General features: G+C 33.4%; 1 protein-coding gene across 1 annotated transcript in view; it reads left to right on the forward strand.

Annotated features, from left to right (window-relative positions):
* The first annotated feature begins 599 nt into the window (after window positions 1-599).
* The window catches only part of LOC102971630 (telomere zinc finger-associated protein), a 140,706-nt gene continuing 125,366 nt past the window's right edge, over window positions 600-15,939 (forward strand). The window contains 1 exon segment of the mRNA XM_042993681.1: window positions 600-723. Within this exon segment, the coding sequence (XP_042849615.1) occupies window positions 600-723 (124 nt within the window).

Here is a 15,939-nt window from a genome sequence, read left to right on the forward strand (position 1 = left end):
TGGAAAGAATTACAAGGCCAATGACCTCATAGCTAAGATAATCTTATCAGCTTAAAAATAAAAAGATTGTTATCAAAACCTTCAAGAGGCAGTATTTCATATGGTGGGATTAAAAGTTGGGTTATAGAGAGTAGACTAGGAAGCAGAAAACAAATTGCTTAAAACTAAGTACAAAAAGCTGAGGTTATTATTTATTTTTAGGATTTTTGTAGCTGACGTTCTACAGTTTTTATTCACTCAACACATATTTATTGAGTTTTGGAAAGTGCCAAGCATCCTTTAGAGATTGAGAATATGATAGTAATCAAGTAAAAATCCCTGCCACCACGTGTCTGAAAGTCTGAGAGTGTCTTACAGGAAGAAGTTTTTTGTTTCGTTTTGTTTTGTTTTGTTTTGTTTTGTTTTGTTTTGTTTTAAATATAGTCTTAGCAAAATATATATTATGGAAGATGGAGTGATAAAAACCATAAAAATAAACAAAATAGTAAGAAGTACAGTAAATAGAGAGGATGGAGAGTGTTTGCAATTTTTTAAAGGGGGAGTCATATAAGGTACATTGAAGTGATGTGAATAAGTTTGAAGGTATGAAACAACAAGCCATGAAGCCATGTGGATATGAAGAAGAAGAGCAATCCTGGCCACAAGGAGAGGGTGAGCAAAGGTTCTATCATGGAAGCATCTCTGGCAAGCTCAGGAACATGAAGGAAGACAAGTGTGATGAAGGTGAGTGAGCAGGGGGTTGAATCATAGGAGCCAAGGTCAGAAAGCCAACAAGAGAGCAAATCATGTGAAAACCTCAAGTTCATCATCTACTCAAAGTGAGATGGGAAGCTGTTGGTGGGTTTTGAGAAAACAAGTGTCATGATCAAATGCTAATGCAAGAACTATCATTACTGTGTTCAGAGGAGACAAAAGAAGGTTTGGGTGGAGTAGAAGGTTTAGTTAGGAACCTGTAGTAAAAATCTATGAAAGAGAGATTGGTTCAAGTGTATGTTGCAAGGAACATAGTGAAATAGAAGTTCTACTCTCTAGGTATTTTGAAAATAGGAGAGAGGTGCCTGGGTGGCTAAGTCAGTTAAGCATCTGACTCTTGATTTAAGCTCAGGTCATGATCACACGGTTTGTGAATTTTGTGAGATTGAGCCCCAAGTTGAGCTCTGTGCTGACAGCCTGGAGCCTGCTTGAGATTCTCTCTCTTCCTCTCTCTCTCTGCCCCTCCCCGGCTTGTGCTTACTCATTGTCTATCAAAATGAATAAATAAACATTAAAAAAATAGAAATTAGAAATAAATGAATTTTTTGTGGAATGATGAAGTTCTTATTTAATGATATTAGAAAGAACATGCTTTGAAGGTTATTTAAAAGGTTTTACTGTGATATTCAAAATCTGAGGAGCTTACCTGTCAATCAGGTGAAAATATTGAGTAGACGGTTGGCAGTAGACCTTTGACATTGATCTAAAGTCCATAAGAGTGATAAGCTTAGAGACAGAATTTAAAGCATTAGAATGCTGAAATAACCAAATGAGTGGAGAGAAAAAAAAAAAAAGGCTATAGTAAAATAAGAATTTTAAAGTTATCACAAAATAAGCCTTTTCTTTTAAATTATAGTCTTTACATTAAAAACATCACTCGATCTCACACTCGATAGCTAAGCCAATAAAGTAGCCATTCATCTCCTAGGTATTAGTTAATAATTTAGTCATGTTCAGCTATCACAATAATTCAACTATCATTTAATAATTCAGTGAAATTTCAAGATGAGTTTTTTTTTTAATGCTTTCAGTTCACCCTTAGGGTAAATATGTATACAACATGCATAGCATAATCAGGAAGGAGCAAACACACTTTTGAATCTCTGATGAAAGCCACCAAGGATATATGTTGCTAAGAACATCACCTCATTGGACTCAGGAATCATTACATGCAATGTTAATGTGCAATAATATGTAAATTCATGGCTTCTACAATATGCTTTCCTAAATCTAACTCACAGGTATAATGAATAGAAAACCAATATTTAGTATTTTTCTAGGAATAAGAGTGACAAGTATTAAATTTTGCAGGTCTTTGAAATTTATTGTAGTCACATAGGGAAAAAGTCAGGTTCCCGGAGGGAAATAGATGGCATACTCAAAGTGGGTAATTTGAGAAAGAATTTAATAAAGGGGCAAAAGTGACAGCAAGATTCAGAGGGGTAACTTGGTAAATGTCATAAAACTAGTAAGTCGTATAATTGCCATTAAAACTTAACTCTTTCTGACTGCAAAGTTCGCAGATTTAACTGGATATCACACTCTTACCATCTACCTTAACCGTTAAAAGAGACAAGGCGAGGGGAAAAAATAATGAAGTTACATATAACAATATAAAACATATTATATAAGTGCTTAATTAGGGGTGTTGCTGGATTTTTTGCCTCAATATCTGGTGTTCGTTATCTTGTGGCTTCAAAGAATGAAGAGGTGGACACAGAATAAGCAGCAGTCATACTTTTATTAGTGTAAAGATTAGAAAATAATAATAGTAGGATTACAATCTTTACAGTGAGGGGACATTTGAAAGTGAATGCCTGAATGCCTGTGACTTCAGGCAAGGATTCTTGTTTCCCTCCCCCTTATTCCTTCTCAGGTTTTACCCTTATTGGCTTGATAACTCTAGGTTCTGGATTGTTCATTCCTGATTGGCTCAATTCCCTGTGTGAGGGGTAGTGTATGGCCATACCATTTTTTGTGGGTCATACGTTTTATGGTCTACTAATTATTTTTAGTTAGGTCTTTTGTCAAATTCCTGATAGAATCCTTAAGGGAGGAGGTGGTGTCTGTTACATTTTTAAGAAGAATCTTAAGCCTGAGGGGGTTGGCTGAGGTCAGACACTCCCACCATTGTTCCAAAATATGTGTTTTTCGGCACCCAGGGACCTAAGGTCTTAACTTTTCCCTCTCTGCCTGTTTTATCCTATCTTTCCTATCACAGGGGATCAACAATGAATTATGAACTGGGATATTTTGAGAGCATAATGGGGTGTTTTAAATACTGGTGCCAGAAAACTTGTACACATGAGTGCTCAAGGTCACTGCATTTAGTTTACTTCTTCAGTGCCTTATACCTTTTGCCCCTTGCTTTCTCTTTCCATTATCATAATTCATCCTCATTTCTTGGTCAGAACCATGCCACCTCTCAGAGCTGGATCACAAAAGACATCAGGCTTCTACTTACATTATCCCTCTAGCATCTAGAGATTAAGGAACTCCCACCCACAAGAGACTCCTGAGGTTAATCATTCCTCTAATCTCCTGGCCAGTTAAACCCAATCATGCTTCACATTGCCATTATGATCTTTCATCATTCCATATAAAAGCATCATCCAAGCATTTATCTCTTACTACATTGTTATTTGTATAATGCTTTGAGATTTCCTTTCCCTTATCAAACTTAAAACTTTACCTCTAAAACCATAAAGACTCTAGAAGAATTGAAATGGGCACTCCCCCCCCACCAGCATTTAGTAATAAAATAACTTTAAAACAGTCCCTAGTACTATGCCTAAATTAACACATGCTTATAAGACTAAATTTGTAAAGTGTGTGTTTGAATTGTAAGTGTATTGGATCGATTGGGGTATATCAAGTAATGAATAGTTAAAATAACAGTGATGTCCAGTTAGCATCATAAAATAGAAACATTGCACATCCTCTTGGGACAATCAGATGAGGCAAAAACATGCTCTCTGCTCCTGGTGTCCCCGCTGAGATCAGCTAGCAGAAGCACTGTCTATGCACTCAACAGACATCTTAGGGGACCCCAAGTATGCTGAAATTAGATTTTACTCTCTTTGCTCCTTTACTGCATGTCAAACCCTGATGGGCAGATTGTTGTCAAGATACTTTCTGTCTAACCACCAAGTTTTCCTCACCTTATTGGCAAACACATGATGTGAGCTGTAAATCACAGGGTTATGTTTCGGTGAATGTATGTGTTTGTATGTGTTTTTTGTACTTTGACAAAATGAAAAAAACTTGAGACAGATTTGTAAACATATCTCTAGCATAAGTAATGGCCTTTGGACAGCTCCAAATCATAACTTTTGCACTGTACCCTCAGAAATACACTAAACACCATTTCAGCTTTCCCCTTAAGTGTCCTATGTACATTCATGGGGTGCCTGGGTGGCTCAGTCAGTTGAGCGTCTGACTTCAGCTCAGGTCATGATCTCATGGTTCACAAGTTCAAGTCCCACAGCAAGTTCTGTGCTGACAGCTCAGAACCTGGAGCCTCCTTTGTATTCTGTGTCTCCCTCTCTCTCTGCCCCTCTCCCACTCATACTCTCTCCCTCTGTCTCAAAAATAAATAAAACATTTAAAAATATTAAACGTCCTGTGCACATTCCTACTACAATTGGAAATGAGATCTTACCTTACAACTCCTTTTGAAGCCTCATCAAGTGAAATCCATTTAATCTCTCATTCACCATATCTTATGACACATGTTCTATGCTGGATGCTGACAAAAAACAAAAAAAACAAAAAAAACCAAAAAACTATCTTTTAAAAGTCGTTCGTCCAAACTATTTATTTTACTTATAGTTCACCTCTAAATAACACCTCATCCTTAACAATTATGTTACACCATAGAAAGAAATAAAAAGTTCCCCATTTAATTTTGAAACTGGCAATCAGGAGACGTGTCAACAAAATTTACTACTTGAGATATAAAACAATGAATGTCAAAAGGAAATTAGCTAATATTCAGCATCTATTCCTAATAAAAGCTGCAAAAGACAGAGTAGAGATAAATTAAATGTGAAAAAAGCCATACAGATGAAAATACAATTTTGTTTAAATAGTAAACATTTTAAAGCCATATCTGTCAATATCTAGTACAAGATAAGGTTACCCACTATTATTACCTAGCATTGTTTTGGAAACTCCATAAAATAAACTAAAAAAAAAAATTTTTTTTTAAATAGGTACAATTATAAGAACAGAAAAATCTTTCCCAATTAAGTAATAATTTATCAAAAAGACCAAAGCTCTGAGTTATATAAGATTAGAATTTAGCTAATGGTAGAATTTGTTAATCTTGCTGAATACAAGAAAATACTCAAACTCAGTAACTTTTTCAAAATTAACAAAAAATTAAAATGTAAAAAATTCACAAAGGTTTTAAAACAAATTGAACTACTCATATATGAATAGTATTTTTGGAACAATAAAAATATAAGAACCTACTTAAAAGTAAATCATCTTATTGGAGGATGTAAACAAACTGAAAAAATGGAAAGTCATACCATATTGTTGGACAGAAATACTTATTATCAAAATGCCAACATTACTAAAATCCATTAATAAATGTAGACTTATTCCAATTAGAATTCCAAAAAAAATTTGATATTCAGAATTTTAAAAGTCGTTCAGTTTACACAAAGGACAGATGACAGAGAAGATTCAAAATGAGGACAATAACAACAGATAATGAAGAATGATAGAAATGAGGATAGATTTGGCTTTCTAATCATTCACAGAAATGATGAATCTACTGTAATCTTAGGTGCAATATTAGCATAAATTAGACAAATGGACAATTATGATCAAATAACCAGTCAAGGCCCCATTTTCCTTATGTAAATTCTTTAAAGTTGCAACATATCTAAAAATGTATACACACATGTGTATATACAAATGTATACTCTGAACATTATACATCAGTGTAATGTTTCAGAATAGATATGTGCACATCTGCACATACAAAGTGTGTTATGTGTGTGCATACATGTAAACAAACAAACCCCAAAACACCAAGAACATGAGCCAGCAAATGTGTTATTAAGCATTTATTCAATTGCTTATTTTAGAATCACACACATATGCATAAACACATATGTACATACATACCCACCTAAGCACATACATACATTTATAACTTTGTATATTAACAGAATATTCTTATGTATTTGATATTTTATAACTTTTTGTGTTTTAATACACTTTATTTTTAGAGCACTCTAGGTTTACAGAAAATTGAACATAAAGTACACAAAGTTCCCATGTACTCCTCCTCTTACACTGCTCTGCAGACATTTTTTCCCTATAATTAACATTTTGAATTAATGTAGTATACTTGTTACAATAAATGAACCAATATTGATAAATTATTAGCTAAAGTCCTTGTTAAATTTCACCCTTTGTTGTTTCTTTAAAGTTTTTTCTTATTTTTAAAAGTTTTTATTTATTTTGAGAGAAAGAGGTGGTTGAAGGGCAGAGAAAGGGGGAGAGAGAATCCCAAGCAGGCCATGTGCTGTCAGAGCTTGACTTGAGGCTAGATCTCAGGAACCGTGAGATCATACCTGAACAGAAACCAAGAGGAGGATGCTTAAGGGACTGAGTCACTCAGGTGCTTCAGCCTTCACTTTTTTTGTTGTACAGCTCTATGGGTTTAAAAAGTGCATGTTAAGTATGTTCTATTACAGTATCTTACAGAACAGTTTCACTATCATAGACATCTCTGCTCGACCTATTTTTCTTTTCTCCCTGTCTACAAGCCACTGGGAACCAGTGATATTTTTACTACACGTTTAGTTTTGCCTATTCTAAAATGTCATATAGTTGAAATCTACTGTGAATAGCCTTATCAGACTGGCTTCTTTGATTTAGCAATGTGGTCATGCTTCTCCATGTCTTTTGGTGGACTGTTGTTCATTCTTAAAAATTTTTCAGGGATGCCTGGGTGGCTCAGTTAATCAATCAACTCTTGATTTAGGCTCAGGTCATGATCTCATGGTTTGTGAGTTCAAACCCTGTATCAGGCTGTGCACTGACAGCATGGAGCCTGCTTGAGATTCTCTCTCTCTCTCTCTCTCTCTCTTTTCTTTGCCCGCTTGTGGTCTCTCTAAAAAATAAATAAATACATAAACTTAAAAAATTTTTTTTTTCTGGATAATATTCCATTGTGTGAATGTATCAGTTTAGTTACCCATTCACCTATTGAAAGACATATTGACTGCTTCCATTTTTAGGCAATTATGAATAAAACTCTTACAAACAAACATTCCTGTGCAGGTTTTTGTGTCAACAAATATTTTCAATCATTTGCATAAATACCAAGGAGCAGAATTGCTGAATCATATGATAAGCGAATTTTAGCTTTGTAAGAAGCTGTCAAACTGCCTTTCAAAGAGGCTTTACCATCGTACATTCCCACCAGCAAAGGATCAGAGTTCTTGTTGCCCCAGATCTCTGCCAGCATATGGTATCCTCAGTGTTTTGGATTTCAGTCTATCTAATAGGTGTGTAGACGTGTCTCCTTGTTTTAATTTGCAATTCTTTATCGACATATGATCAGCATCTTTTCCTATGCTCACTTGCCATCTGTTTGGTGAGGTGTCTCTTCAGACCTTGTGCCCATTTTTTAAAAATTGTTATTTGCTTTCTGTTTGTGGAGTTTTAAGAATTTTTGGGGTATTTTGGATAAAGACCTTTATCACCTATGTATTTTGCTAATGTTCTCCAGTCTATAACTTCCCTTTCTAGTCTCTTAGCAGTGGCTTTTCCAGAACAGAGGTTTTTAAATTGTAATGAGTCCAATTTATCAACTTTTTCTTTCATGTGTTGTGCTTTAATGTGTATCCTAAAACTCATCACTACACCCAAGCTCAGCTAAATTTTCTCTTATACTATCTTCTATAACTATTACAGTTTACATTATACATTAAGATCTATAGCTATTTCTTGTGAAAGGTGTAAGGTCTGTGTCTAAATTCATTTTGTGTGGGTGTTGATGCCCATTTATTCCAACACCATTTGTTGAAAAAATGATCCTTTTCCCATTTCCCATTGAATTGTCTTTGGCCCTTTGTCAAGGGTTAGTTGATTATATCTGTCTGGAGTCTATTTCTGGGCTTTCTATTCTGTTTCATTGATCAACATAGCTGTTCTTTTACCATTACCACACTGTCTTAATTACTGTAGATTTATAGTTTAATTCAGATAGTGCCAGTCATCTGACTGTTCTTTTTCTTCAGTATTGTGTTGGTTACTCTGGGTCTTTTGACTCTACATAAACTTCAGAATCAGTTGTCAATTTCCAAAAAAAAAATAAATTTCTGGGATTTTGATTTGCATTGCTTGGAATTTATATACCAAATCGGGAAGAACTGATTTATTAACAATCCATTAATATGGAATATTCTTCATTTACTTACATTTCTTTTGAGTTTTTAAATTAGAGTTTCACAGTTTTCTTCATATAAGTCTTGTGTGTATTTTGTTAGAATTAAAATTAAGTATTTCATTTTTTGTGTGCCAGTGTAAAGCTGTTTTTTTTTTATTTCCACTTGTTTGTTGTTGGTTTATAAAAAAAGCAGTTGACTTTATATATTAACCTTGTGTACTGCAACCTTGACATAAACAGTGACTAATTTTAGAAGATCTTTAGTTGAACTTTTAGGATTTTCTACATGGACAAACATGCCATTTTTATGCAAAGACCGTTTTACTTCTCTCTGTTCCATTTATTACCTTTTCTTCATTTTCCTGCCTTCCTTCTGGGATTTCTAGTGTGGAGATAAATTGAAGTGGTGAGAGAAGACTCCTTGCCTTATGCCTAATCTTAGAGAAAGTATCTAATTTCTTACCAGTATGATATTAGCTTATGTTTTTGTAAATGTTCTTTGCCAATAGAGTGAAAGTTCCACTCTATTCCTAGTTTTCTGAGAGATTTTACTGTGAAATGTTATTAGATTTAGTAATTTTTTTTTCTCCAAATATTGATGTTTTTTTCTCTTTAGCTGGTTGATGTGATGGACTACATTACTTGATTTTCAAATACTGAACCAGATTTGCATGCTCAGACTGTATCCGACTGGGTAGTTGTATGTCTTTGCTTTTACACACTGTTGGATTCAATTTAGCAATATTTTCTTCATTATTATTATTATCTGTATTCATAAAAGATTTTTTATTCCAGTATAATTACATTAGTTTCAGGTGTACAATATGATTTAACAGTTCTATACATTTCAGGGCGCCTGGGTGGCTCTTTGGCTCAGGTCATGATCTCGGAGTTTGTGGGTCAAGCCCCGTGTCGGGCTCTGTGCTGACAACTCAGAGCCTGGAGCCTGCTTCAGATTCTGTGTCTCCCTCTCTTTCTGCTCCTCCCTGACCACGTTTTCTCTCTCTCTCTCTCTCTCTCAAAAATAAACATTAAAAAGAAATTCTATACATTTCTTAGTGCCTCATCAAGAGATATTAATCTATAATTTTTATCTCTTATAATGTTTTGTTTGATTTTGGTAATACTGAACACATAAAATGAATTAAAAGTGTTCCCTCTGCTTCTATTTTCTGGTAAAGATTTTAGAAAATTCATTTATTTATCAAATGTTTGCAAGAATTCACCAGGGAAATTATTTGTGCCTAGTGAATTTGTGTGTGTTTGTGTGTGTGTGTGGAAGATTAATAGGTATTGACTGAATTTATTTGCTAGATAAACTTATTTCCACGTGTCTGAATTTTAGTAGGCCACATCTTTCAAGAAATTGTCTAATTCCTCAAAATTATTAAGTCCATAGTGTTAGCTCCTCTTACATTAATGGGTTTAATTTGTGTATTCTCTCTTTTTTCATGAAACACAGTTAGAAGTTCACCAATTTTATTGATTTTGTCACTATTTTTGGTTTTGTTGATTACCTCTAATAATTTTTTGTTATAAATTTCATTGGCTTCTGCTCTAGTTATTACAATTTATTTTCTTTTCCTTACTTTGGATTTAATTTGCTTTTCTTTCTCAATTTTGTAGAGTAGAAACTTAGATTACAGATTTTGGATTTTTTAATGTTTCTAATATATGCTTAATGTTATAAATTTCCCTCTAAGCATAGATTTTGTTAGATGAAAACAAATTGGTAAATAATATTTTTATTTTCATTTAGTCTAAAATATTTTTAAATTTGCCTTGAGATTTCTTCTTTGACCCATGTGTTATTTAGAAGTATGTTGTTTAATCTCCAAGAATTTTAAAATTTACCAGCAACTAGCTATCTGCAATTAATTTTTAACTTAATTCCATTGTGTTATGAGAGTCCATGTTGTATAATTCCTATATTTTAAATTTGTTAAAGTGTGTTTTATGGCCCCAAATGTGGTCCATCTTGGTATATATGAATGCTCCATGTGCACTTGAAAGTAGTAGGTATTTTGTACTTGTTGGAAGTATTTTATAAAGGTTAATTAGATCCGGTTGATGGTGTTGTTTAGTTCAACTATATCCTTACTCATTTATGCCTCCAAGATCTGTCCATTTCTGATAAAGAGGCATTAAAATTTCCACCTGTGATAATAGATTTATCTATTTCTCCTTGCAGTCTACCAGTTTTTGCCTCATATATCTTCACACACTTTTGCTAGATGCATATAAATTAAGGATTGCTATGTGTTCTTGAAAAATTAACTCATTTATCGATATATAATGCCCCCTGTGTGCCTCTTTATTTTCTTTGTTCTGAAGTCTGATTTCTCTGAAACTAATAGAGCTACTCTAGCTTTTTTTTTAAAATTAGTGTTAAGATAGCATATCTCTCACCATCTCTTTAGTTTTAATCTCTTCATTTTTCTTTTTAAACTGTTTTTTTTTTTGTAAACAATAGGTAGTTGAATCTCGTTTTGTTATTCGTTCTGACAATCTCCAGCTTTTAGTTGGTATATTTAAACCAGGCATATTTAGTGTGATTATTGATATATTTGGATTAACGTCTACCATATTTACCCTTGTTTTCCATTTGTTGCATTTGTTTTTCTTTTTTTTTATTTAGTTAAAACTCGTGTAATAAAATCAACCCTTAACTGTTTCAAACTATTCAGAAAGAAAATTCCACACTTAAATATATTTATTTGTATAATTTTAGCAGATATATCATAAAGCCCTAAAAAGTACATGAAATTCACTAAATGTTTAAGAATATTTTCTAATATTTTCTTAAATGAATGCACTTGAGTGTCATTGAATTTGGCAAATAACAGGAAACTCATAAGTGATGAGATCAGAAACACAAATGGAACCACTTGATATTGAACCTTGAAGACCATATTAAAAAAAATTAGCGTTTATTCTAAATACAAGAAGCCTTTAAAGATTTAAAGCAAGTGAGTGACATGGCCCAATTACTGTTCTTTTAAAATATATATATTTATTTATTCTTGAGAGAGAGAGAGAGAGAGAGAGAGAACAGGGGAAGGGCAGAGAGAGGGAGAGAGAGAATCCCAAGCAGACTCCATGCCATCAGTGCAGAGCTGGATGCAAGACTCAAACTTATGAACCGTGAGATCATGACCTGAGCCAAAATCAAGACTTAGATGCTTGACCAATTGAGCCATGTAGGCACCTCATTTCTGCTTTTAAAAAGGATTACTTGGGGTTTTATATGGAGAATATAGAATAATGGTCAAAAAAAAAGGGAGCACAAAAAGGACTGCAAGTCAAGAGGCTACATGATAGTCTAGATGAGAGATAAAGGTATCTTGAATTGGTGTGGATGCTTAAATGACTGAGCCACTCAGACACACCCAGGAAAACTGAGTTTTAAACAAAAGACTATAACAAGAGATGAAGAAGAGCACTATATCATAATAAAGGGTCCTATCCAACAAAAAGATCTAAAAATTGTAAATATTTATACCCCAAATAGGAAACACCCAAAAATATAAATCAATTAATAACAAACATAAAGGAACTCATTGATAACAATACAATAAAGTAGGGGACTTTAACACCCCACTTAAAGCAATCGACAGATCATCTAAGCAAAAAATCAATGGGGAAACAATTGCTTTGAATAATACACTGGACTAGGTGGACTTAACAGATGTATTCAGAACATTTCATCCTAAAGCAACAGGATACACATTCTTTTCAAGTGCACATGGGGCATTTTCCAGAATAGATCACATAGTAGGTCACAAATTAGGCCTCAAAAAATACAAAAAGATTGAAATCTTACCGTGCATATTTTCTGACCAAAATGCTATGAAACTTGAAGTCAACCACAAGAAAATAATTGGAAAGACCACAAATACATGGATGTTAAACAACATGCTACTAAAGAATGAATGGGTCAGCCAGAAAATTAAAAAAAAACAAACAACACCTTTAAAAATACATGCAAACAAATGAAAATGAAAACATTATGGTCCAAAACCTTTGGAATGCAGCAAAAGCAGTCCTAAGAGAGTAGTGTATACCAATACAGAAGCTCAAGAAGCAACAAAAATCTCCCACAACCAAACCTTACGTCTGAAGGAGCTAGAAAAAGAACACCAAATGAAGCCTAAAGCCAGCAGAAGAAGGGAAATAAAGATTAGAGCAGAAGTAAATGATATGTAAACAAACAAACAAATAAACAAAAACATGGTAGAACAGATCAATGAAGACAGGAGATATGGTTTTTTGAAAAAAATAATAAAATTGGTAATCCCCTAGCTAGATTTATCAAAAAGAAAAGATAATGGACCCAAATAAATAAAATCACAAATGAAAGGGGAGAAATGACAGTAAACACCACAGAAATACAAATAATTATAAGAGAATATTATGAAAAAGTATATGCTAAAAAATTTGACAATTTGGAAGAAATGGGTAAATTCCTAGAAACATATAAACTACCAAACCTGAAGGAGAAAGAAATGGAAGAACTAGAACAAGCCCTTAACCAGCAAAGAAATTGAATCAGTAACCAAAAATCTCCCAACAACCATTAGTTTCAGGGCCAAATGCTTCAAAGGGTAATTCTAACAAATATTTAAAGAAGAGTTAATACCTATTCTTCTCAAACTATTAAAACAAGAAAAGAAAAGAAAAAAAGAAAAGAAAAGAAAAGAAAAGGAAGGAAAATTTCCAAACTCATTCTATGAGGCCAGCATTACCTTGATTCAAAACCAGACTCCACTAAAAAGGAGAACTATAGGCCAATATCCTTGATGAACATGGATGCAAAAATTCTCAACAAAATACTAGCAAATGGACTCCAACAATACATTAAAAAGAGTCACCCAACATGATCAAGTGGGATTTGTCTCTGTGCTATAAGAGTGGTTCAATATTCATAAATCAATGTGATACACCACATTAATAAAAGAAAGGACTAGTACCATATGATCCTCTCAATAGCTGTAGAAAAAGCATTTGACAAAGTAAAGCATCTATTTGTGATAAAAACCCTCTACAAGGTAGAGATAGAGAGAACATACCTCAACATCATAAAGGCCATATACAAAAAACCCACAGCCAATATTAGCCTCAATGGGGAAAAACTGAGAGCTTTTCCTCTATAGTTAGGAATAAGACAGTGCTGTCCACTCTGATTATTGTTGTTTACATAATACTGGAAGTCCTAGTTTCAGCAATCAGAAAACAAAGAGAAAAAAAGGCATCAAATGGGCAAGGAAGAAGTCAATCTTTCACTATTTGCAGAATACATGATACTCTATGTAGAAAACCCAGAAGAATCCACCAAAAATTTTGCTAGAACTGATAACACGAATCCAGTAAAGTTATAGGATACAAAATCAATGTATAGAAATCAGTTGCATTTCTATACATCAATAAGGAAGCAGCAGAAAGAGAAATTGAGGAATCAGTTCCATTTACAATGCACCAAAAACCATAGCATACCTAGGAATAAATCTAAACAAAGAAGTAAAAGATGTGTATTCTGAAAACTGTAAAACACTGATGAAAGAAATTGAAGAGCACACAAAGAAATGGAAAAACATTCTATACTCATGGATTTAAAGAAAAAAATATTGTTAAAATGTCTATACTACCCAAAGCAATCTACACATTTAATGCAATCCCTATCAAAATACCACCAGCATTTTTGATAGAGCTAGAAAAATCCTAAAATTTTTATGGAACCACAAAAGACCCCAAACAGACAGAGCAATCTTGAAAAAGAAAAGCAATGCTTGAGGTATCACAATTCCAGACTTCAAATTATACTACAAGGCTTAAAATTATACTACTACATATACTACAATATGATCAAGACAGTATGGTATTGTATAAAAACAGACACATAGGTCAATGGAACAGAATAGAAAACCCAGAAATGAATCCACAACTAAATGGTCAACTAATCTTTAACAAAGCAGGAAAGAGTATCCTATGGGAAAAAGACAGTTTCTTCAACAAATGGTATTAGGAAAACTGGACAATACATGCAAAAGAATGAAACTGGACCACTTTCTTATACCATACACAAATATAAATTCAAAATGGATGAAAGACTTAAATGCAGGACAGGAAACCATCAAATTCTTAGAGGAGAACAGAGGCAGTACCTCTTTGACATTGGCTGTAGCAACGTCTTACTAGATATACCTCCTGAGGCAAGGGAAACAGAAGCAAAAATAAACTATTGACATTACATCAAAATAAAAACTTTCTGCACAGCAAAGGAAACAATCAACAAAACTAAAAGAAAACCTACAGAATAGGAGAAGATATTCCCAAATGATATATCTGATAGAGAATTAGTATTCAAAATATATGAAGAACTAATAAAACTGAAAATCCAAAACCAAATAATCCAGTTAAAAAATGGGCAGAAAATATGAAGAGACATTTTTCCAAAGAAGACATGCAAATGGCTAATAGACACATGAAAGATGTGCTTGAAAGCACTCATCATCAGAGAAATACAAATCAAAACTAGAATGAAATATCACCTCACACCTGTCAGAATGGCTAAAATTAATAACACAGGAAACACCAGGTGTTGGCAAGGATGTGGAGAAAGGGAAACCCTACTGGAACATTGTTGGTGGGAATGCAAACTGGTGCAGCCACTCTGGAAAACAGTATGGGTGTTCCTCAAAAACTAGGATCCAGCAATTGCACTATTAGGTATTTATCCAAAGGATACAAAAATACTGATTTGAAGGGATATACACACCATGATGGTTAAAGCAACATTATCAACAATAGTCACGTTATGGAAAGAGCTTAAGTGTCCCTTGATAGATGAATGGATAAAGATGTGGTATGTATATACAATGGAGTATTAGTCATAAAATAGAATGAAATCTTGTCAATTGCAATGACATGGATAGAGTATTATGCTAAGTGAAATAAGTTAGACAGCAAAACACAAACACCATACGATTTCATTCATATGTGGAATTTAAGAAACAAAATAGATGAACATATGAGGGAGAAAGAGTGGCAAACCATAAAACAAACTGAGGGTTGATGGAAGGAGGTGGGTGGAAGATGGGCTAAATGGGTAACGGCTATTAAGGAGGGCACTTGTTGTGATAAGCACTGGGTGTTTTATGTAAGTGATGAATCATTCAATTATACACCTGAAACTAGAAAAACAAAAACAAACAATACAAAACAAAACAAAAACACTAAGATTTACACATCGGCCACAGCTGGAAGAATTTTAAAAAGTGTACCTTGATAAGATGAAAATCAAGGACAGAATGAAGGAGAAGAATGCAAGAATAGAATGTGAGCAAAGTCACTGGCAAAGCATGCTGGTAAACCTAAATAATAATTATTAAAGATCAACAGAAAAAACTAGCATCTTGTTGACTTTAGCTTTATTATGAATAATTAATTTCATTATCAATATGAGGCAAACATAGCAAATGACATTTTAAAATCAAAACACAAACACAGAGAAATTCATAAATTCAGAAAATACTTCAAAGACTCAATAAACTTCAATGTTGATACTGCAAGAAAGAGACAAAACTAAGACAGTAAATATTAAATATATTTGGAATAAATTAATTTATTAAAATGCCTTAAGAAATCATATTAATATATAAAATAGTAACAATAAATCAATAAATTAACTAAACCAGAACTAAAAAACATTAATAGACAAAAAAAATCAGTGAATTAGCAAAGAATAAAATATAGGTAAGTAAATCCAAGAAAAG

Source organism: Panthera tigris, chromosome B4, assembly GCF_018350195.1.
Source record: "Panthera tigris isolate Pti1 chromosome B4, P.tigris_Pti1_mat1.1, whole genome shotgun sequence".
NCBI lineage: Eukaryota > Metazoa > Chordata > Mammalia > Carnivora > Felidae > Panthera > Panthera tigris.